Source organism: Musca autumnalis, unplaced genomic scaffold (assembly GCF_047663935.1).
Source record: "Musca autumnalis isolate F117 unplaced genomic scaffold, ASM4766393v1 scaffold_5, whole genome shotgun sequence".
NCBI lineage: Eukaryota > Metazoa > Arthropoda > Insecta > Diptera > Muscidae > Musca > Musca autumnalis.
This window is the reverse complement of record NW_027412088.1, coordinates 142,513,012-142,537,240: the sequence shown is the minus strand read 5'-3', so window position 1 is coordinate 142,537,240 and position 24,229 is coordinate 142,513,012. Positions and strand designations below refer to the sequence as shown.

The window sequence follows — 24,229 nt, the reverse complement described above, 5'->3', positions numbered from 1 at the left end:
CTCTCTGAAGAGGTGATTAGTGAATTCTTTGAACCCTTGCTAATCAGCATTGTCATGTTTCCGAAAAGTACGGCATTCAGAGATTTTAAGTCGGATGGTCTATTTACAGAGACGACGATAAAAGGTGGACTGAGCCAAGGTAAACGGGTTCCCAGGATACGTCATTTATTAGACTAGTTGACACAATGGTGATATCTGGCGAGCTGTGGCAATGTCCTCTTATCCTTGTAGAAGCGTCTTCATTCACCGTACAAAACGTTGAGCTATCAACTCTCTGGTCATTACCTAGGACGAAATTTTAAAGCTCATGATGGGCATTGAAGTCCCTAGCACCAGACGGTTACTGCTCTCTAAAATCGAATTAATATCGGGTATATAACGCAGGGCACATCTATTCATCGACAGTATCTACACATTAATCAGCTCTACCTCGGCAGTACCACACTTTACTGCCACCCCCATATCGACGCCTCCAAACAATAGTATGCTAAGTCGACTTAGCATGTTTTCAAGTTCTTTACATTTTTATATTTAACGTCCTTTAACTTAAATTCTGTCAAATTTGGGTAATAATCGGACAATCCGAACAGAAGTTATAAACAAATATTTACTTAGCATAGTACTGAAGGTCAACGAAATTTCCAAACTTTTAGAGCTTATCCCGCAAACCTCACTGTTCAGAATTAGCAAACTATTATTTGGAGGTGTAGAACGTCCTTTAACTTAAATTCTGTCAAATTTTGGTAATGATCGGTCAATCCGAACAGAAGTTATAAACAAATATTGACTTAGCATAGTACTGAAGTTCAAAAAAATTTCCCCACTTTGAGAGCTTCTCCTGTAAAACTCACTTTTTAGACTTAGCATACTATTATTTGGAGGTGTCGATATATTCTATGTATGGGTCATTAGAATCAAGCTCAAGCGAGATAGGTCTGTACTGGACATGCAGGTGCATTAGAAATGAAAGTCCTCCTCCTCCGCTTCTTGTGTGATCCTTCCGCAAAACGTTGCAAACATTGCAACGTTGCAAGCTACAGGTGGTGTTGTTTTTGACTCGTATATATTTGTTCCACAAAAATCCCGGAAGGGACAAGGGAGACTTCTCTCATATCAATGAGTGCACCCCGATTCATATTAGCCTACTGTGGGACCTACTGTTTATCGCCGAGTCCAAACGCCGCTTCTTAAGACACCACTTGTAGAGAAGTTTTACATGGCTGAAATACTCAGAAAATATCGGCAACATTACTGAGGTATATTTTGAAACCGTTGCAAATTTGATGTTTCTTGGCCTGGGAATCGAACCGCAGGCCTTCTGAGTGCAAGGCAGGTATGCATACCATTGCATCACGGTGGCAACCAACTCATAAAGTCAACAATTTTGCTCACCTTATTGCGGAGATCGTTGCAATTGAATCTCAGGATTGATGCATTACCGGATCACCGAACAGCAGTTTTTGGTGTTAGATGCTACGTTTGTTGTTGTTGGGAAGACTGCAGAGGTGTCTCGTCTTTCGAGGACGAAGAATTGGACAACGAAGTTGGAAACACACTAGGTGGTATTCTGGTGCAGCAGGCAGCAACATACCTATCGGAGTAATATTTGGTGCACCTAAGGCCAGAGTACCCTCGGATGTGCACCGAATCCCTACATCCATTACATCTCACCATTGTTGGCATGTGGTGGAAGTGGATTTGGCAAACAGAACAGATCCATACTGGCTCGGGTTTCATATCTATCCCAGCACTGACCAAAAGAGCTCGCAGAAGGCATGCAGGGATGTTGAAAAAAATACACCCCTCATCCCCTGGTCGAAAATTCCTGTGAATCAATCCGGCGTCGCCGTAGGATTGACCTCTAGCCTCAAATAGTTACAGTATTATTTAGAAAGCAGATGAAAATTGAATCAAACGACGGCCTGGAGGTGCTCTAGTGATAATCAGTGCAGTCGTCTGTGGACGGTTGTTGAGTCAAGTGGTGTTGTAAAACGTACACTTGGGTTGTGTGGAAGTATATTGGTGTAGTTTCTGATTTGTCTTGTGAAGTTGTAAAACGTATCCTCTGCTTGAACAGAACATAGCTTTGGTCGTAGTAGCGGACTGCCGCAGTTGGTTGTCGTCTGCGTCAAATGAGGTTGTAAAACGTCCGCTTTGTCAAGTGGGGTTGTAAAACGCGCCTTTGGTATTAAGACAAGACAGCAGCTTGCATCGACGTGTGTTGTCGGCTGAGTCAAGTGGGGTTGTAAAACGTAGCCTTGGCTTTGAGACGAAACTTCCTCCTATATCAACCATCAACCTATGTGCAACAACATTCATCTTGCCTGTTCTGCTGAAGCTGACTCCAACCTACGAACCTTCCACATTCATACGATCGCTACTGGCGTTCTCTAAGGAAAAATAACTTATTGTGATGACCCTGGCCCCCACTATGTTTATCCCAGCTTCAAATATACACTTTCTACATAGTTAATACTCGCAGAGGAGAGTTATTATTGCAACAATATGATTGCTCTTCAATACCTCTTTTCCGCGTGCATGCTCCCAAAATATGTTTCCTGTAAATATATTTAACCTGAAATAATTCCTCTTTTCAAAATTGACTTACCTGATTGACAGCATCTTCTGCATTTCGTTTAAACTCAGCCACCTTTTCTTCAGTTTGCCGTCTAATTTCCATTAGAGTAGCTGGTGTCACCTCACCATAGCTGGGCTGTTGTGGTTCCACCCCGCGTTGCTGTAGTATGGTAATGGCTCGTTTTGTCTTATCAACCATGGCAGAAATACAATTCAACATTGTGTGAATATTTTTCCATTCCTCTTCACCTTGCATGGTGGGCGCACTACCACCCGGTACCCCTCCACCACCAGGACCACTACTAGCAGCTGGCATAACGCTACGGGCCAAAGGTCGATGAGCTGCTGGTTCTTGGGCCACTGAGGAACGTAAGTCGCGTTCATCTCGATGATTCGTCTTTTCCATTAACGTATTAAAGGAACCTTCAGACTGTGCGGCTGCCACTCCTGTGGCGGAATAATCAAAGATGGTGGGTTGAGCAGAGGCAAAGGGTATACGAGATTCTGGCGCTGGTGCATGAGGATTGTGGGCAATCATACGCTTGGGCGGTGGATAGGCAGCCATATAATCACTCCATTCTTGGGCGCCATTGTGTCCATGGGGTTCCATTAGAGTATCGGAAGGTCGGCGTTTGAAAACCAAACTTGTGGCCCCACCACTGCCATTCGATTGGCCATCGATTTGCACAAAAATGTCGCTGTATTCAGCCGGTGGGCCGTGGGGAGAAAATTCCATGATCGTGCTTTCGTTGCTGGTCACATATTGGAGTGTGGTCTGTAACAAGGCAATGGACGGAATTAATATCTAAATTTAATAGCTTCAATAGAGTATGTTGTTACCTGATTAGTAGCCCTTGCTAGGGCAGCAATTTCCCGTTGCAATAAGGAAATGTGGTTCTTTAAAAGTGGAATGACATAGGGCCTTAAGGGCAAGTTAATGGCCTCCTGCAGGGCCATGCGAAACTCATCGATGCTAATACCACCACTAGCCAAGGATATAACCAAGGCTCGCACCCGATCACTCACCTCGGGATGGACATCTTGGGCCAGTTGCACTAGAGAACCAAGGAATTTACGTATCTTACCCAATAGCCGAGCCTGCTCAACATGAGCTGCAGCCGCAGCAGCTGCTGCCACAGCGGCTTGGGTAGTTTGTGCGTTTGTTTGTTGTTGACTTGGTGGTGGTGGCGGCGTTGTTGTTGCCCCATTTATAACCGGCGATGCGCTGGCATTACGATTCGGCCGTGGTGGCGGAGCTAAACTGGAGTGATGTTGTTGATGCAGCTGTGGAGACATTGGTGAACGTGGAGCTACTGCTCTGGCAGATTCCGGTGAATCGGGTGTACGACAAGACCGTGAATTGGATGATGAACCGCCGGCGGGATTTGAGACCGAATTGGAATTGCTACCGTTGGTCGTTGTGGAATCTTTGCTACTGCTGGAAGAATTTGATGCGGCTGAAAGGAAATAGATGGGATAAATTTATTAGTTCGAGAAGATTAGGGGAAGAGAGTATGTAAATCACTCAGATAACTTGCATGACGAATATTTTATACAAATTGCTCAGATATTGTAGAGAATTTACAGAAATTGGTAACATAATCTCAAAACAGTGCTGCTATAGACCCTTTCTAAACGAAAGGGGCTTCTTGACTCTCTCTAAAAGAAAGGGGGCTTCTATAGAAAAGACCCAATCTGAAAGAAAGGGTGCTGCTATAGACCCTTTATGAATAAAAGGGTGCCTTTAAAGTCACTTTATGAATAAAAGGGTGCCTTTAAAGACCCTTTCTGAAGGAAAGGGTGCTGCTATAGACCCTTTCTGAAGGAAAGGGTGCTGCTATAGACCCTTTCTAAAAAAAGGGTGCTGCTATAGACCCTTTCTAAAAGAAAGGGGTGCTGCTGTAGGCCATGTCTGAAAAAAGAGTGTTGCTGTAGACCCTTTCGTGAAAGAAAGGGGTGCTGCTATAGACCCTTTCTGAAAGAAAAGGGTGCTGCTATAGACCCTTTCTGAAAGAAAAGGGTGCTGCTATAGACCCTTTCAGAAAGAAAAGGATGCTGCCATAGGCCATGTCTGAAAGAAAGGGTCCTGCTATAGACCCTTTCGTGAATAAAGGGTGCTGCTACTGACCCTTTCTGAAAGAAAGGGGGCTTCTATAGACCCTTACTCAAAAAGATAGGGCGCTTCTATAGACTACTTCTGAAAGAAAGGCTGTTGCTATAGACTCTTTCTGAAAGACAGGGTGCTGCCGTGGACCCTTTCGGAAAGAAATGGTGCTGCTATATACCTTTCGTGAAGAAACGGTGCTGCTATAGACCTTTTCTGAAAGAAAGGGTGCTGCTATAGACACTTCCTGAAAGAAAGGATGTTGCTATAGACCATTTCTGAAAGAAAGGGTGATGCTATAGACCCAGTCTCAAAGAAAGGTTGCTGCTATAGAGCCTTTCTGAAAGAAAGGATGCTGCTATAGAGCCTTTCTGAAAGAAAGAGTGCTGCTATGGACCCTTTCTGAAAGAAAGGGTGCTGCTATAGACCCTTCCTGAAAAAGGGTGCTGCTGTAGACCTTTTCTGAAATTTCTTTTCTGATGCTATAGACACTTTCTGATAAAAAAAACGGTGCAGCTATAGACCCTTTCTAAAAGAAAGGGGGCTTCTATAGACGCTTACTCAAAAAGATAGGGTGCTTCTATAGACTACTTCTGAAAGAAAGGGTGTTAAAGAAAGGATGCTGCTATAGACTCTTTCTGGAAGATAGAGTGAATCTATAGACCCTTTCTGGAGGAAAGGGTGTTGCTATAGTCCTTTTCCGAAAGAGAGGGTCCTGCTGTAGACATTTTCTGAAAGAAAGGGTCTTGCTTTGGGCCCTTTCTGAAAGAAAGGGTGCTTCTATACCCCCTTTATGAAAGAAAGAGTGCTTCTATAGCTTCACCAAAAAGAAACTATATCTCTCAAGCAATACTCATTAAATTTCACCATAAAGACAACATGGAGTACACCGAAAAAAAGAAAAACAAATGTTCTGTTGGCGACAATATCAACATGTAACCATGAACAACAGCAACAACAACACGAAATTGCCTTCAATGACAACAACTGCTGCTGCAACAGCACTACCAGTATCATCAACGTAAAGCAATTTGTACAAAATGTTGCTAATTTATATGCCATGTTTCTTGTGTTCGAGACCAAAGTGGTCCATGTTACTGCTGATGTTGTTCATGTTGTTGCTGCTGTTGTTGTTGAAGCTTTTGCTACGGGTTGTTGATTTCCTTTTCTCCAATGTTTCCCCCCAAAACATAATATTTTGTATGTACTTTGCAAAGTTGCCACCAACCAATCTAGCAACAGCTGTTGGTTTGCTTCCTGGGGGCCTACCTAGCCAACAGAGCAGCACACTACTGGTCATCGTCAATAACACAAACACGAAGAACAACAACAATGAAAGTGTTTTCTTTACATTGCTATAACAAAGGAATTGCATTAAGGTCGGGGCGGTAGTGTTGGCCACCCATCTATGACTAGATGGACGGATGAATGTTAAACATCTTTTGCAACTTGCTGCAGTTGTTGTTGTTGCCGTTGCTGTTGCTGGTGGTGGCAGTGGACAGATCCTGTTACCCTTTTGTCCATTCATGTTGTTTAACTAATGCATTTATGATGTGTGTTGGACAGATGTTGTTCTTATTGTGCGAGATTGTGTTCGGGTGTGTGCCTGTGTGAGTGTGCAACAAAATGCAGGCCTTGTAGCTGTTTGTGGTTCTTTGTGTGTCGATTGTGTGTGTGTGTGTGTCGCCATATCTATGGCATACATATCCTTTTAGTTGCTAACAAGCAAACCACCATTAGACAAATGCCTGTTATCCTTTGGTCAAACATCAGTCGTAACAACTTGAATGTGGGGGAGCCTATGAACCTTGCACTACCCACGGCCACTTACACCGTGGATAAGCAAGTATCCTTGCTTTGTGTGTGTGTAACTGTGTGTGGCTACCTACAACTGTGTCAAAATTAAACATTCCGGCAGGGTGATAATATTATGGACAACTGATGTTTGGCTATTTTGTGTTTATGGAGAGTTGTTAGCAAAGATGCGTTGCCAGAAATTGAGGTTATACCGACTGAGCAAGCAAAAGTATGCATTGCTGCAAGCAGCTGATGTTCCATAATTTTACTATGCATTTCATAAATGGTTCCTACTTTAATATTCAAGAAATTATTAAAGATCATAATGTGTTGGGGTAAAGAGGAAATTGTCATAAAAGTGAAGTGTAGCAGAGTACACGATAGTGGAAAATAGATAAGAAAAGTATAGATGAGACAGAAGCTTGCGGAAATAAAGATTGACATTATTAAGAGAAAACATAAAATATATATAATGCAAAATCTTCTATCATGTCAAGATTGATATCCTCTATACCCGGAATAGTTCTGGATTGAAATAGTTGACCAATCAGATCTATGTTGAGCCAGTGTCTGCTGCATCTAGGAAGGTACCTCACACATTTCACCATCGCTGGCTGCTGCTCCTTTAGAACTCTGTTTAGCCTGTAACCATCAACAGCTTGTCTGATAGCGTTAGTGTATACCCTTTTCAGTGCTGCGGTGATTGACACTCTCTCACCCTCGAATGCTATGCGGGAAAAGGTTTAGAAAAGAGGCGTGTTAGTTAGGGTGGCAGCAAAATAAATCTAACTTTTTTCGCCCATAACAAAATAACTTGAAGCTTTACTCATCCTCAGCGTAAGAAGCTTTACGCCTATCTTCAGCATATATGCCTTTAGTAGTATGGTACAACAGAAGCACTGCACACTTTACACATATCAGTCGAGGACCTAAGCAGAGCAGGCTGTGATACGTTACAGTGTTCTATGCACAGGATTTTCTGGAAGCATCTTTGACCTGGGGCTGTCACCATAACATAGGAGCGGCAATATAGCTCGGAATGGATGCTCCATGATCTCTTGGTCCGTGCAGAGCAGAATCCCGGGCCATCTAACTTTTCCTTTTGTCAGATCAGCATCCACCACATGTCAACCTCGATAAGATGTAATGACTGTAGGGAATGGGTGCAATTCTGAGGCTGCTTTGGCCTTATCCGCTTTCAGTACTACTGAGGTAGGAATTATGTTGCTGCATGCTTCATCATAACATCTTCCAGCTTGACTCAAATTTTTTGGGTGGATTCATCGTCGTCGTCGGGAAAAGCCGTCAGTCTCCCCAACAACAACAAACACAGTATATAACACCATACGTTGTTGTTCAGTGCCATTAAATGCATCGCTCCTGCAATTCAATTGCACCGGTCTCCATAACAACGTCTGTGAAATTGAAAATTTTATGAGTCGTAGGGACATCATATTCGCCGCGACCTAGAAAACAGAGCTCAATACCACCTGTAGTGGCAACGTGGCGGTGGTTACAACGCAGCATCTAACACCAAACGGTCTCCACAACAACGTCTGTGATATTGTAGACTTTATAAGTCGAAGGAACATCATAGTCGCGATGATCTAGAAATCAAAGATCACTGTCATCTATAGCTTGCAACTTTGCGATGGTTACAACGTTTTGCGAAAGAATTGTACAAGAAGCGGAGGAGGAGGACTTGCCTTCCTTATACACCCGTCTGTCCAGTGCAGACCTACATATCTCGATTGAGGTTGACTCCAGTGACCTATACATAGAATAGAATGTGCCCTGCGCTATATACCTGATATTAGTTCGCGTTTGGAGGGCAATAACTGCCCGGTACTAGGGGACTTCATTGCTTACAGTGATATCCCCAAGGTAGGGTGGGTGATATCACCGGAACTGTTTAACCTCTAGCTTCTTAAAATCCACACCCTCTAGATGGCTCGTAATGTATGCGGATCGCCTACTTAGCTGACTTAGTGCAGTTCTTCCATCTGAGGAATATGAAAATATCAGCCTATGATCCACTGACAGACTGTGCACCACCTGGACGCTGAATATGATGCGACCACTGAATGTAAAGTTTGACAGCATGTTTATGTCGTCTGCGCTATGGCTTGCGCTATTTAGGTGATGTTTTTGGTGATTCCAATAAAAGGAGGGTTCTATACGCACAACAACCTAAAGTTGATATTTTAAATCTTACCCGAAGTCCAGCTACCCAAGGAAAACTTACTTTTACAAAGTAAAGAATTTGTTCCTGTTTCCTATTTTAGTTGGGTATGATAGACGTGGTCTGAGCGGTCATAATGTCCTAAATTATAGCTTGGAGTTATTACTGTTGCGCGTAATAGCAGGTCGCCTGCCTGTGGCAATGCAGGGGGGAGAGTTTTCAGACCTGCAAAAATTCAGCCCCTATAACTGCAATAGGATGCTTCTACATAACTCCTGCACGAAAATTCTTAGTATACGCTGGCAAGGTAATATTCTTTCGTTACAGTACCGGCCTGAGTGTTATTGTGGGAGTCATCCTAATCATATTTTGTGCGAAGGGCGTGCCGGAAAGAAAATTCCAGCAATAGCACTCACACGGAAGCTGTCACCTATGGCAAAATTAATAATCATGTGAGTATCGTTCTCAAAAATAATTCGGACAGATAGGTTAGGTTGGGTTGAAAAGAGGGGCGATATAAGGACATACACTTAAGCCAGGGTAGGCCTGTTGTGCGCTCTAATTACGGAAACCGAAGGTGAAGATAATTTTTGTTTTAGTTGATTTATTAAAAAACATAAATTTGTCAGTTTAGAAATTCTGTGGCATTGGCGTAATCTCTTAAGTTTTTGAACTCGCTTGCATGCTCTGCATTCACTGCTTCCTGCACAACCAATTTGTGCAGGTGCGCTTGTGGTCCTACTGGCGATACCTATCACCAAGCAAAAGTCGACTTTTCGATCTTTTGATCTTTGGTTAAAACTTAAAAATCGATCTTTCGATCTTTTGATTTTTACTTAGAACTCAAAAATCGATCTTTGATTCTTACTTAGAACTCACTTGGATAAAAAAATCGTTCGATCGAGATGACTCCTTCGTTGAAAATGTGTAACGTTCTAGTGTACAATGCTTCGCGTTTAACACTGCCGTAGGTTAACTTTTTTCATCAGTGCAACAAATAATATAATATTGTTGTCTGGCTCTCACCAATGTAATCTATATATTTCATTTTCGTAGTACATCAAAAAGTCAAAACATAATTGATCTTTTGATTTCCACTGCAAGAATCTAAGAATCATAATAGAAAATCAATCTTTTGATTGTCTATGAAGTCAAATGTCGACTTCGATTTTTAGATTCTTCAAATCCAAAAAATCGATGAATCGATTACCCAAAAATCGACTTGCATATCCCTAAGTCCTAGGTGTCCGTAAGGATGCCTGTCAATCTACTAATGTATTTTTTACTCATTAAAAGTAGTTCCTTTGTTTTATCCTCGTCTGGGTTCCCCCATAGGATTTTTGTGTTTTTTTCCTTTCTCTTCAATGTTCCGGAGGGATATATGAACTTTGCCCATGCCTTTAACTCCAGACGCGCCGCTTTTAAAGGCTTAGTATTATCTTGGCTTATCGTAGGTTGCTCCCTGGCGTGCCTTGCCAAGGAGTTAGCTATCTCGTTACCCTTAATCCCTACATGTCCTGGTACCCATATAATGTTAACCGAACCATGGTAGGAGTAGTCGTTGATTGACTTTTTACACTGCAGTCTAATGGAGATCCTCGTTTCCTGGTCTTCAATACAGAGACCCAGGCCCGTTCACTCCCTAGAACGGCCCCATCGGTAAACCAGTTGGTATCTGTTTTAGGGTTCCATCGATCCACAAGTCTCTGTCTGGTATTAAAAAGTCACACATAGCGGCTTCACTTGTTTCAGGTATACGCACTGTGGGCGAAATTCAAATCTAGCAGAGCAAAAGTCCGAAAACTGACCTTATGTTATATGGAAATAATTAATGACGTCCTATTCTAAACATCTTGCGGCACCCGAAAATAATAAACAAATTTGTATTTTATTGTAGTTGGCTGTTATAGCGGTACATACATTGGGAGTTTTTATTCGTGATAGCTAAATCGACTTTTTTGGTATTTGTTTTGATCGTCAAAAATTGTGGGAAAAATTAAAGTAAAGAGTGCATAATTGAATATTTTCCAACAGTTTGGATGTGCTGCTTTAAAAAGAAAGTGATTGCATAATTATTTACTGTTGTAAATATTAAAAAAAATAATCTTTAATTATTAAGACACAACTTTTTGACTTTAAGTATCTTATATAAAGGACAACTAACCGGGGATAACCGGGTATCACTTCCGAATATTGTTTTTCTTAAAATACATACTCCAAGGTAATTACTCCGAAAATTCCGACTGCTACTATTTGCAACTCTTCATTTTATCGTCATTTTATTTTGAAGTAAAAAAGTCGTTTAGTTTGGATATCATTACATGGAACCTATACAAAAACGTGAAGCTATGCCTCCACTTTTTTGGGAGAAGTTTTTTTGGCCACTGGTTACCCTAAATGCCAAAATACAGCTAAGTCGGTCAGAAAAATTTGTTAAAAACTTTAAAATAACTAAAATCGGACAATACCTATATATGGAGGCTAAACCAAAACGTGGATCTATGTCCCCAATTTTTGTGGAGAAGTTTTTTGACCTCAGGGAATCCGAAATGTCAAAATACAGCTGATTCGGGCAGAAAATTTAGCAAAGTTATTCAAAACGCCGAAAATCGGCCGGTACCGTTATATGGGATCTACACCAAAATGTGGGCCAATATAGACCATATTCCATAACATGTGGCCTACGGTCATAAAAAACATATGATCAAAATTTCAATAGTCTATCTTAACCAGTTTAAAAGTTATTAATTTTCCCCCGCTAGATTTGGATTTCACCCACAGTGATACGGTCTGATAAAATATGATCTATTGACTCGCCCAATGTAGCCCGTAATATGCTTTGGTGGTATGTTTGGTGGCCTTTCGATCCACTTGCTCATCGACTTTATAAATAAGGCTGTTTCATACCTTACCTGAATTTCTATTGGGCGAACAAACAAAATTGTCTCTAAAGCCCTGGTTGGTGCAGTCCTCATTGCGCCACTAATACTTAAGCAGTACAGTCTTTGAACTTTTTGCAGTACGTTCACCTTCCATTTGTAGCGCGCAGCTTATCCATCTATTCTTTAGCTTATGGTTTATCCAGTACCTCAAGGCCCGGTCTACCTGAAACTCGTCTAAGTAGTGGATTACTGTTTCGGTGCTGATATTGTTGAAAGTGCCTTCGATGTCGATGCCTACTGCGAGTGTATACAACTTCTTCTCGAAAGCTCTCTCTATATGGTGTACTACCTCATGTAATGCAGTTTCCACTGATCTACCTTTTACGTATGCGTGTTGTTTGTATTTGAGCATATCGTTGGAAATGTTACTCTTTATCATGGTGTCGACCATGCGTTCCATTGTCTTGAGTAAGAATGAAGTTAAACTTCTAGGGCGATAAGCTTTTGGTTTTGCGTAAATTGCTTTGCCAAGCTTGGTAATGAATACTACCCTTGCCTATTGCCAGGCTATTGGAGTAAATTCAAACTTTAAGCAAGCGTTGAAAATCTCGACCAGTTTGGAAGAAATGTAGTCCACTTCCCTTTGAAGTAAGGCTGGCAAAATCTAGTCTGGCCCTGCTGCTTTGTATAGTGTGAAGTTCATTATTGCTTCTTTAATCATCAAGTTGTCGATTTTTGGTGTTTCTTCTGATGTATAAGCTATCTCCATCGGTGACACTGTGTGTATCTAGTACTCTACGGGAAGTGCGTTCTCATCAGAAGGCTTAGACTTTCCTTCGGACCTATTTGCCCTTGTTACAAATCCCTGTCATCCAGGATTTTTCGAAGGCAGATTTCCTCTCTCGAAGTGGACAATTTTCTTCGAATGACCTTACTACAGCCTCTGTTAGTTTATTGACATTCTTCCTTGCTTAGGCAAACCTCATCTTCTTGTCCTAGTATATCCTTTACTTGTTTTCCGAACTTAGTCCAATTGGTTTTGGATTTATTTCAGAATGTTAACGGGTTCGGCGGTGGCCTTGATATTTCAAACCTAATATACCTATGGTCGGAGAAGGAGTGTGAGCTTTCGGGCCACTATGTTAGGAAAACTGAACGTACCCACAAAATCATAATATCATTGTAAACAGGGCTAAAAGGACTAACTTCTGCGATAAATTTATACCTATCCTCGAACAGAATTTCAGGGAAAATGGTGAACTTTTGTGAGGAAAATACTCTAGGAAGTTATCCCATATCAAATTTCGAATTTGTTTTAAGTTTGAGAGAAATATTGCAATATACTATTTGTTTTTCCACCCTAATATAAAAAATAGTTAGCATATAATCATGCTACGACAAAACACAAAACACAACTTAATTTGAAAACAGGTGTTCACTCACAAAAAAAATAAACAGAAAAAATAAAAATATTTAAGTTTTATGCAGTAGCAGCATCTTGCAAATTTATGACAACATTGAAAACAATCAAAATTTTCAAATCGAACATCTGAGGCACTAAACCAACACATCCAGCACCATTCGTTTTATAACTGCCATCTCCCACAATGGCTAGTAGATGAAGAAGGTGGAGAAGAAAAGCAGACATCATTGGAGATACTGCCAATTCTGCACACTAAATGGATACATATGCTGGGAACAGTACAACAAAATGCCTAACATTTAAACTTTAAATTAAACCAACCTCCCCGTTAATGGGAGAAAGGGTAGATGGAATCTACAGACATACGAGTATGTATATTGGGTGGAGCAGAATGGACCTTGAAATAATGCTGATGCTTTTTGTTGATGTCTATATCAATAAAATATTCATGATATGATCCATCATATTCTATGAAGGAATAAGATGGAAAAAATGCTTCACAGAAATGTATGATAATAATATTCTTTAAAAATACAAACATACATATGTGTGGGTGTGTGTGAATGTGCGTTTGTCCGTTCACAAAGAAACAATCAATTTACATGCATTTTAAATTGCAGATAGATGCTGTGACACTGAGAAAAAGGAAACATGTATCAACCAAAATGTTGAATTAGACTAGGTAAGAACATTCGGGGGAATTGTCTTAACCAGCCTAAATTATCAAAAAGCAAACCATATTATAATGTGCTGGAATCCAGTAGATCCAGAACGGTCTAAAAATTCATTTTGCGCCACTTGTTGGATAAAATTTGATTTCTGGGTCCTGTCTACGACTTGGCTTTATCTCAAAGATCTAACCTGGATTGTTTTTATACGATGTCATTTATTAATGAATCCGTTACGGGACGTTTTTTTAAGTCCAGAGATTTTCAATTTGCCTGTCTTAAAATTTGAACATAAATACGAAGTTTTAATGGAATATTGAACAATATATCCTTCTTCCCTTTATGTAGCAATTTTGCCTGCCACATTTTTATTTACAAGTTCCCCCTTTTAACAGCGTACATTTCTCCAAGTGTAAATTTTATTCTATTTTATCATAATTTAATTTGATCCTGGGAACTAAAACACCTTGTTCCAGAGGCCAAAATAAATGTTAGAAATAGCATTCTCTTGAGGAGAGGGGAGAGAAAAAACAGACACAACAAGTTAAAGCTTATGCCATGTGGACATTCCCAGTCAGTTTGTATGTAAAATAAATGGAAGAATGTGAGAAGTTGGTGAGCAATGCCACCACATCGATTGTTTTTTTTGTGGGCTTTATGCTTAAAAAATAATCTATTGTGTAAACATACAAAGGAAATAAAACAAGCAATGAATGAACGAACGAATGATAGACGAGCTGCTTGCTAATACAACATGACAAAAAGTGGTCGTTCATATACATGATAAATATAAGGAGGATGTGGGTTTCATGGCAATATTTTTTAAGGCTTTACTTGGGAAGGGGCCTTTAAGAAATTGTTAAAAGGCAAAAAATACAAACTTATGATGGACAACTTTTGGGACATCATTGAATAGAAAATCTTCTTACTTTCCATCAAATATCAATAGATTACCATCGAACTATTTGCTAGTATCAGGATATGCCGAAAAACTCGAAACATAACAAAGTGACCTACAACAGGGATCTCCTTAGAAAGAGCAACAAATGTCCTATAAACTGTTCCCCAAGGTTAAAAAACAGAATTTTTGTAAGAGACGAACGAATTTTGGTAGATTCCAGCGTACATTTTTATGCGTTTTGCGGTAGGTATCAAAAACAGTGGACCAAATTATTCCACTTACAGACCCAATCAACACAGTCTACACGAATAGAATGTATAATCATTCATTATCGTTTGTTTTGTTTTAGTTGAAGTTCAATCATATGATTGTTCAAGTCTGGAGTTTCCCCCATTGGCTTAACTTCATCACTTTCCTCTTTGCAGAGAAAAATGTTTACAAAACGCACTGACAGCTTGCAAAATTTACTGATCGCTACCAATATCATGATTTCATCCCGGCGAAGGGAATTATCAATTGGCTTTTCAGTTTTTGAAATGATGATTTTTTTAGTGAAAACCTGAACTCTTTAAGCATCGAGTATTCTCATGTTAATGAGAATGACGCTCACTTTTCGGCTTTCCCAAAAAAAACATCAGAACAAAATATTTGCAAGCTGACAGCACGTTTCAACTAAGAAATCATCGATTTCTGTTAAGTTGAAATAACATCAACACAGTTACCTGTGAGTATGTCGTTGGAGTTTTATTTACAAAATTCCGTTTTGCGCGTGCCTTCTCTGTTTTTTGTTTGTTTTGTTTTAGTTGAAAAAAAATCATCATTTCAAAAACTGAAAAGCCAATTGATAATTCCCTTCGCCGGGATGAAATCATGATATTGGTAGCGATCAGTAAATTTTGCAAGCTGTCAGTGCGTTTTGTAAACATTTTTCTCTGCAAAGAGGAAAGTGATGAAGTTAAGCCAATGGGGGAAACTCCAGACTTGAACAATCATTCATTATCGATAGAAAGAAAGGAGATACAAATTTTAGCGTAGTAAAAAAGATTACATGGACTACCTGCCTTAAAAACCTGGACTTATCTGCATTTTTGTGGTTGGATGTAAGTACGAGCCACCCTAAATATTAGGACATTTGGGACCATATCTCGGAAATCATTAACTTACTGCTTTGTTTGACTAGGGCAAAGGTAAGCTTAGTCGCAAACCTAAGTGATACGCGAGTGCTTACAATTTTAATATTTGTTATGCAACTTGTTAACAAGTGGAATGTGCTAAGAACAGGGAGCTTACTAAGAGCTTGGAGCTTGCTATGTTACCGGAGCTTGCTATGTTGTCGACGGTATTCGTTGAAGAAACCCAGAATGTATATTCGTGTAATAAATAACACGAAGCGAATGAGAATTATTTCACCAACATTCACATCGAACCAAAATATATGCTCTACGATGGTTGAACAATATGGAGAAAAGGAAGATTATTGGTATTAAATATGGACCTTAAGGTAAGTTGGATATTACTGCTGGTCCTATGGAACGATCACGTTACATGCTGTAGTCATCTTCAGAAGAACTACCCACTAATCAAATTTCAACACCGGGATCCGAGATGTGATCTGGATTTAAGCGCACAAGTGGCGATCTTTGATGAAGGAAAAGATTAAGGATTTGTCCGAACTTGATTTAAGTTTGGGAGTCATTCTTTACTATCGTTATCCTGCCATCGAGTCATTTTTGTTGGACACCAAAGGATTTTTTAGAGTTTTGGGATCATTATGTTAGGAGGAATGGATTAACCCACGAAAAGTATTATATCGTTGTAAACATAACTACAAGGACTACATTCGGTAAAAAACACAAGGGTCCTCGAACTGCAGCTAACGAACAATTTTAGCTTTTTTTAGGGAAGATATGACCTTATTTTCGAATATTATTTAAATTTGAGGGAAATATTGATATGTGCAAAGATTGTCAGTCCCTTCTTTCGATAGGCACGAAAGAATGGCATAACTCATCTATTTTTCAACCGATTTCATTCAACTTTTGTATCACAGTGTTATTAAACTGAATTTTATCGAAACATATTTGAACTTTTGTGGTAGGAATTACCGAACGAAGTGGACTGATATACCCCGTGTGGGGTGTAAATCTCATTGCCACAACTAAGGAGATTCAAGCAGACCGATCACATTCATGACACCGCTGACTAAGTTGTTGAAATCCCTCATGCAGCCAGACAAATCTAGCAAGGCCAGCCGAACGCACCACAGTTTGGACAATGTTGATAATGCCATACTTATTGGCGACATCATGGATTCCAAATTCCCGAAAATAACGATAAAATAGTTTTGTTACTACATTAAGGGCAGGCATATGTAGAATTCAGGGGCAAAAAGCTGAAAACCCGGAAATTAAAAAATGGGTATTATTAAAAATCCCTGCTTCTCAGATGGGATAAAAATAAACTGCATCTATATTTACTTCATGGACCAAGAATGTGAAACGCTAACTTAAAGTTCAACTCGGAGACGAGAAAATTCCAAATGTCCGAAAACTAAAAATACTAGGATTTACCTTCGACAGATGGCTTTGAGCACTTTATTCCGTTTCCGGACTCTGTTCTTCAGCAGAATGTTTGGAGAATGTTAACAGGCCTCCAAATATTCTCCTGAAAACCAAAGTCCAGAAACAGAATAAAGCGCCCAAAGTTATCTTGGGCCCCTAGTGGGTTAAATATAAGGATATTCTACTGGCCAGGTATAAAGCGATATGCCAATCTGTCTTTAGCTACGCTAAACCCATATGTACTTCCCCTTTTAGTGACTCCCAATGGAGAGGATGCAAACAACAGAACAATTCTCTTCGCACTAGCTCCGGATGTGTCCTCATGGCGAGTATAGATAATCTGCAATAGAAGGCAAGTATACTATCAGTGAGCAACATAATGTGTTGCTTACTCGACAGTTCCTGCTGACAGAAGTCGAACGACCCCTGCCCAGATCAACCAGAACCTACTTGACACCAAGTGCTGACAGGGTCCACACTGCACTAAACATCTATTGGCATGTTCTGCTTAAACCTAAGACCTTTGCCCCATAGATCTGTGGCTAAATCCATGTGAAGTGCAGATTTTTAGCCATGCTATTATAACAACAACTGCAGCTTACATATTTGGGATGGTTACAAGTGGCAAATACATGGAATGTATGGGCATATCAGTCGAATGTGGAGCTTTCGGGTATAGGGACTTTGATCGAAAAGAATTTGTGAAGCAGTTATAGGCTTGGCATAAGTTCGTTTTTCGATGACAATAGCAGTCTGCTGCTATGAGACTTCAGTAGTAATTCAGTAGCGCTGGCATGGCAGATTTATAGCTCAACGTTTTGGGTGGTGAATGTGAACGTCGTAATCATTAGGGAAAACGGTCATAGTTCGTTGACACTTCCCATCCCTTGTGTCAGATCATTTCTATCCTATGACCTTCAGTATAGAAATCGGAACGATTTTGTTTCCGAAATTGTTCAGATGAGTCGGACATCCGACATTTGGTTTGCTGGGTAGACACGTCGTTCGGACTCGGCGATAACCAGTAAGTCCATATCATTGAGCTAATATGAATCGGGGTGCACTCATTGATACGAGAGAAGTTCTCTTGTCCCTTCTAGGAAGTTTGTGGAACAATTATAAATTATTATAAGCTCGCAGCTCTGCTCGTCTAACCCGTAGCACGATGACAAAGCTGTGCAATGGTTGGTCCCGAATGACCTGGGTTTGCAATTATAGATAATGGTGATCCCAATGTGTGTATCAGTGGTAGTCAGCTAATTAAGAGTCATCTCAGGGAAATCCTCATCTCAGACGTACACCTCGGCCAGTCAGTCCTGTGCAATTGAGGCAAAGTCAGAGTCCTCATAGGAATCCCATGAGAAAATATTGGGACAAAGCACAAAAGACTCAGAAAAGTCATGGATTCTTATGTCCCTTCTGGGAAGTTTGCGGAACAATTATAAATTATTATAAGCTCGCAGGTCTGTCCGTCTAACCCGTAGCATGATGACAAAGCTGTGCAATGGTTGGTCCCGAATGACCTGAGTTTGCAATTATAGATAATGGTGATCCCAATGAGTGTATCAGTGGTAGTCAGCTAATTAAGAGTCATCTCAGGGAAATCCTCATCTCAGACGTACACCTCGGCCAGTCAGTCCTGTGCAATTGAGGCAAAGTCAGAGTCCTCATAGGAATCCCATGAGAAAATATTGGGACAAAGCAGAAAAGACTCAGAAAAGTCATGGATTCTCTTGTCCCTTCTGGGAAGTTTGTGGAACAATTATAAATTATTATAAGCTCGCAGGTCTGCTCTTCTAACCCGTAGCATGATGATAAAGCTGTGCAATGGTTGGTCCCGAATGACCTGAGTTTGCAATTATAGATAATGGTGATCCCAATGTGTGTATCAGTGGTAGTCATAGGCAGGTAATTGAGAGTCATCTCAGGGAAATCCTCATCTCAGACATACACCTCGGTCAGCCAATCCCGTGCACAAAAATTTTGGGAAAAAGCAGAAAATATTCAGAAAAGTCATGGATCATAAACTCGCGAGCTATTCTTAGTTGCAGAAAGGCTCTGCATGATATTCGCAATATCGTTGAGCTTTGGTGGGTTCCCGGACATAGAATTATATTGAGAAACGAATTAGCAGATGGTGCTTACACCTGGGAAGTTTTTGCGGTTTCTGAAACTACAATGTTCTTAGATAAGAAGAATAAAAAAAATCGCTGGAGGGATTTTCTAATAAATCGCAGTCAAAGTTCACATTTTTAGGGCTTTTTTAGGTTTTCTCGATTTTGCTTGGAAACCGCAAGCCCCATCGAAATGGGATTAAAGATACAAGATTGACCTCAATGATATTTTTGTAGGTTTTACCATTTTTGAGATATAGAAGTTCAAATTGGGAAAATGCAGTCATGACCTTGTTTTATAAGGAGACGATACAATCAGTAAGTTGTTAACATTTGAACTTCTATATCTCAAAAATGGTAATACCTACGAAACCACCATAAAGGACAATCTTATAGAGAATTTTTACTGCTACAACATTTTCTTTACTCCCAATTCAATAGGGACTGCGGTTTCCAAACAAAATCGTGAAAACCTAAAAAAACCCTAAAAATGTGAAATTTGACGGCGATTTTTTGTTGTTTTGATTTTTCTCATCTATGAACATTGTAGTTTCAGAATCCATAAAAACTTCTAAAGTGTAAGCACCATTTAAATTTAGTTAAGGCGCACCGTATACTTCATCGGATCTACCACCGAGAAGTCGCAACAGAGAAAGCTTATGGAACTAGGGTGTAGGGTATCCAATGAAATTTGGCCTGCGATCTCCCATCGTAGAACCATTTCTTTTCTCTTATTTGTTTAGTTAGGATGAAGATCACCATGGGACTCATTACGGATCATTGTAGGGTTATATCTCTAAATTAAAGATGGCTTTGACTATTGTAGATTATATGGAAACGATAGACGGTCGAACATCTGCTTGCGGCAAACAAGAAGATACCGACTACTGGATAGATATGATATAGATATCTTCACCCTTTTATCCGACATACATACATAGATCTCATTACTTTGTTTAAATTTGCCAATAACCTAATATAGCTTGACAAACACATCTAACTAATTTTTTTCTTAATTTCATCCTCTCTGAGCAATAATAAATAATCCGGAAAGTTTTTTATCTTCAATTCAACAATAAATATCTATGAAATCTTTTTATCGGCATCTTCTTACCTATCCAGTATTAAAACAATGGACCAAAAGTTTCCGAGTGAATTGGATGTTTTACGTGGCTGTGTCTTAGTTATTTAATATGTACTTCCAAAATAATAGGATAAAGGATTCTGCAAGCCAAAATCCACAGGAAGTATGTGGCTCCAGATCTACTACAATTAATTGCTAATAATGAGAATGCAGTTCCAATAATTATCAGAGAGCAGGGCAGAAAACTAGAGGCCTTTGTATAGATGTTCACTCTGGTACAGTCAAGGGCTGGTTTTGATTTTACATCCACACGGACCCCATGTTTTACGTGCTTTATAGGGCCTAAAACAAGGCCAGGTTATGTTTCTACTTCTCAATGCCTTTTTTAGATAAATTCCAATACAGTTGACAAATCTCTTTGGTAACACACATCCACAATAACAAACATTTGTATATGTTTTGTACATACAAAATTTATATTGAATGATGTATTATCCTGAGAATGCCATCACAGACGCCCCGCACATTTCAACGCAACACAATCTATGATGAATGCATGTTTGTCTCTCGAAGTGTTTGTGTGTGGGTGTGTGTGACCGTTCACATCCTTCAACTACAGAAAACACTACTCAGGAACATACAAACTGGAATTCAATCAGACCATTTATTCTTTCATTCATTGAGAATGAATAAAACCAAAAACAAAAAGATGATACAAAAAAGAAATCATTTCTTCTGATGTGGTTGTTTGGGAGGTAGAGAAAAGAATTATACAATTTCGTTGTTGTTTTTGTATTTTGTTTGAGGAAAAACAGGTTAAAACGAAAGCTTATGGTTGAATGGCTGAGAAAACATCCAGTTGCAGCTGTATCCACAGCAGCTATTATCGCAAAAGTAAACTCGAGTAAATCCTGCCGTATAACACAGCAGGACAATTTAAGTAAAAAACAACAACAAAAGTAGCAGCAATAAGAACAATAACAGCTGTAGTAGAATCCGTAAAAAGGATAACAACGAATAAAAGAAGAGTGGAAGTGGAAGGAAAACAGTGACAAATGCGACTAACACATAAAATATCAGGGAAACTGTGTAGCGGTTTCCTTTTTACAGTGGCAGTATTGTAGTTGTGGGTAATCATTGATATTGGCAATCAATTTTTGGTGGCAATATGTTTGACCACCAACATAAACCATATAAAAGAAGGAAGAGCAGGCGAGCATTGAAAAGAAAAGTGTGATGGATCTGGAATTCCATTAACTAAAATAAATAATAATAATGGGAGAGAGATAAATGATTGTTGTTGTTCAAAGACACTTGCTCAAAACACGTTAGGTTTTGTGGGGGTGTGGGGGAGTTGGAATTTTTTTATACATTTATTAATATGTAAAGAAGGTTTCAATGGGTATATTTATGAGTCCTGTGATGGCGATGACCTAACAGCAAATATCGTAAGCAACTACACACATCCACTCGGTTGGATTGAGGATTTCATTGTTTTACGGAGTACAAGCCGACATATTTAAGGGCAGTATCGACCAATTTCAGATATAACCATCTAAGTTCCCATCAGAGATATAAAAACATTCAACCCTATTTTATCCAGCTGCCTAACCAAATTTGCTAAAGAAATTGTCACCAAAAATTCTTTCAACCACAAGAGAATTCCCAAAAAATTTTAAAGAACAAAGGAGAAAACTTCTGCCGATTACTCAACTATTTATGTTATGTTTGGCCAAAAAGTAAACATTGGCCGAAACAACAACACATGGTGCTTTCAATAAATTTCCATAGAAAATTCCCAAAACCGAAATTAGCCAAATATTGAGGCAGAAACAAAGAGGATTTAAGTTTTCCCAGCTTTCTCCTCCGGCTGCGCCATCACCAGCAGCAGCAATTTGTGTCCCAAAAGGCGGCATGTGAGAATAGTTGGCGTTTTAGTTCACAACAATAACTACAACTATCAATGGCTCAACAACAGCTGGTGTTACCAAGGATATCCAAAATAATGATGATAGCGTAGGCTATGAATAGCAAGAGGGCAAAGTGAGAAAGGAAGAAGAATGAATGGAGTCTATGGAATGGATTGTGTGAATCATGCTGAAGAGAATTGACTTTAAAGAAATGGGGAGACGAAAAACTTAAAACATTGATAATATGTCAAATAGAAGCAGGAAATCAAAAATGCTGGGTTCTAGAATGTCACATCCAAAACCATCTCCAATTTTGACTCCCTGCAGACCGAGAAGTCCATCACAAATAAATTCTTCTCTCCTCTATAAATGAAATTCTTTTTAAATCTATTGACAATATCTCTTATCTTATCTGTAAAAATCAACCTAAACTATTTCTATTTTTATCCTTAATTTAGTTCTAAATGTTTAAGCCTGTCTAATCCATTCGCCACGGATTTCTTTGATGTGACCAAGTAAATTGATTTGGCATGGTAAAAACTTCCACAAATAACATACATATATACAAACATGTGTACATGCACACACACATAGACAGAGAAAATAAAACAAACATACACATTCCGAAATAACACAAAACAAACAAAACAATGCAAAAAAATAAAGGTTTTGTTATCTTTGTGTTATTTCAAAGAAATTGTGCATTGTGAAAATATTTACACCTGTACGAATTCTCATAGAAAATCACAAATACACACATAAACACACACACATTCACAAATAAACAGGTAGACCAACAAATATATGGACGGCGACATGCTCAAAAATAGGATTACAAATACTAAAAGAGAAAAAAAAAAACAAAAATACACAGTAAAGTAGTAAAAGTAGTAAAGGTCCTTCGGAGAGGCTTAGTTGAACATATGGCTAAACCCGTCTGGGCGCTCATCATGAGTTAAGACATTCCGTCCTATGCAATGACCAGTGGGGTACAGCGTTGACCGAGAACCCGTAATTTCGATTGGCTTAGAACACCTCCCTATCATCGCTTCCCATAACAGATCACCCGATTTCATAACTTTTGACCGCCGCACTTTTTGTGAACCATGGGAAAGCTAATTAGCAAATGTTCTGAGAATTTGCCAATCACCGCTTCGGAGAGCTGATCGGTCTCAGACATTTTCTATAAAATAATTGCAGGTCGAATACCCGAAAGATGAGCTTCGTCGTACGAATCCTAAAGAAAGTAGCTTAATCACCTGAAGAAATGCAAACATGATACAGGGTTGATTAATTAAGCGAACGTATAAATCTTTCAAATCCGTGAAAGAATGGCTGTTACGAGGTAGCAGATCTGAAGAGGTGCGCGTGTTGTTTTAACTGGCAGTCTACCGCTAGAGTGATCGGGAGAAGAAAAGTGTGCCACGCCGAACTTCTCAGTCGAGGAGGTACCACCGTAATTTGCAAATGTCATCCGAAACACCAAATAATCCAAAGTTTTTAGCAGACACTGAATCTAAACGGAAATGTTTAATCAAGTTTATGAACCCGTAGTTTAGTAACTGATAAGTGTCCTAAATTTATCGTCAGGTGCACCCTTATTATAACAAGAGCCTGAAAAGTTGACAGGGTAGTTCCGCTACTGAAGCCAGGCAAGAATGCCAGCAAAGGTGAATCGTACACGTCGTTTTCAATTCTGTTGCAGTTGCACAACGTCAACATGGTTTCTGGAAAGTGAATATTATCACCATATCAGTTGAGGACTGAACCGAAACAACCCGTGCGATCGAACAGTCATGTTGGCTCTAGACCTATTGAAGGCCTTCGATGCTGTCCAACAACTCAAACTATTCGAGGATGTAGTTAAAACTTTTCTCCAGCCGTTGTTGAAACTTTCTCAATTCCACAAACGATTGCCGCCGTTTTTGAAACGTTGTGTGGACTCCAGTCGTTTGTGGAATTCAGAAGTAAGAAATTTAAGACCTGTAGAGTGAAACAGAGAGACCCCGAGGCGTGGAAATTCCAC

General features: G+C 39.6%; 1 protein-coding gene across 2 annotated transcripts in view; it reads right to left on the bottom strand.

Moving 5' to 3' along the window:
• The window catches only part of nvy (CBFA2/RUNX1 partner transcriptional co-repressor nervy), a 207,705-nt gene that overhangs the window by 4,668 nt on the left and 178,808 nt on the right, over nucleotides 1-24,229 (bottom strand). For both annotated transcript variants that reach the window (XM_073957809.1, XM_073957811.1), the window contains exons 3-4: nucleotides 3,418-4,034; nucleotides 2,609-3,352 (exon numbers count right to left, since the gene is read on the bottom strand). In XM_073957809.1, coding sequence (XP_073813910.1) covers nucleotides 2,609-3,352; nucleotides 3,418-4,034 — 1,361 coding nt within the window. The remainder of the gene's footprint in view (nucleotides 1-2,608; nucleotides 3,353-3,417; nucleotides 4,035-24,229) is intronic.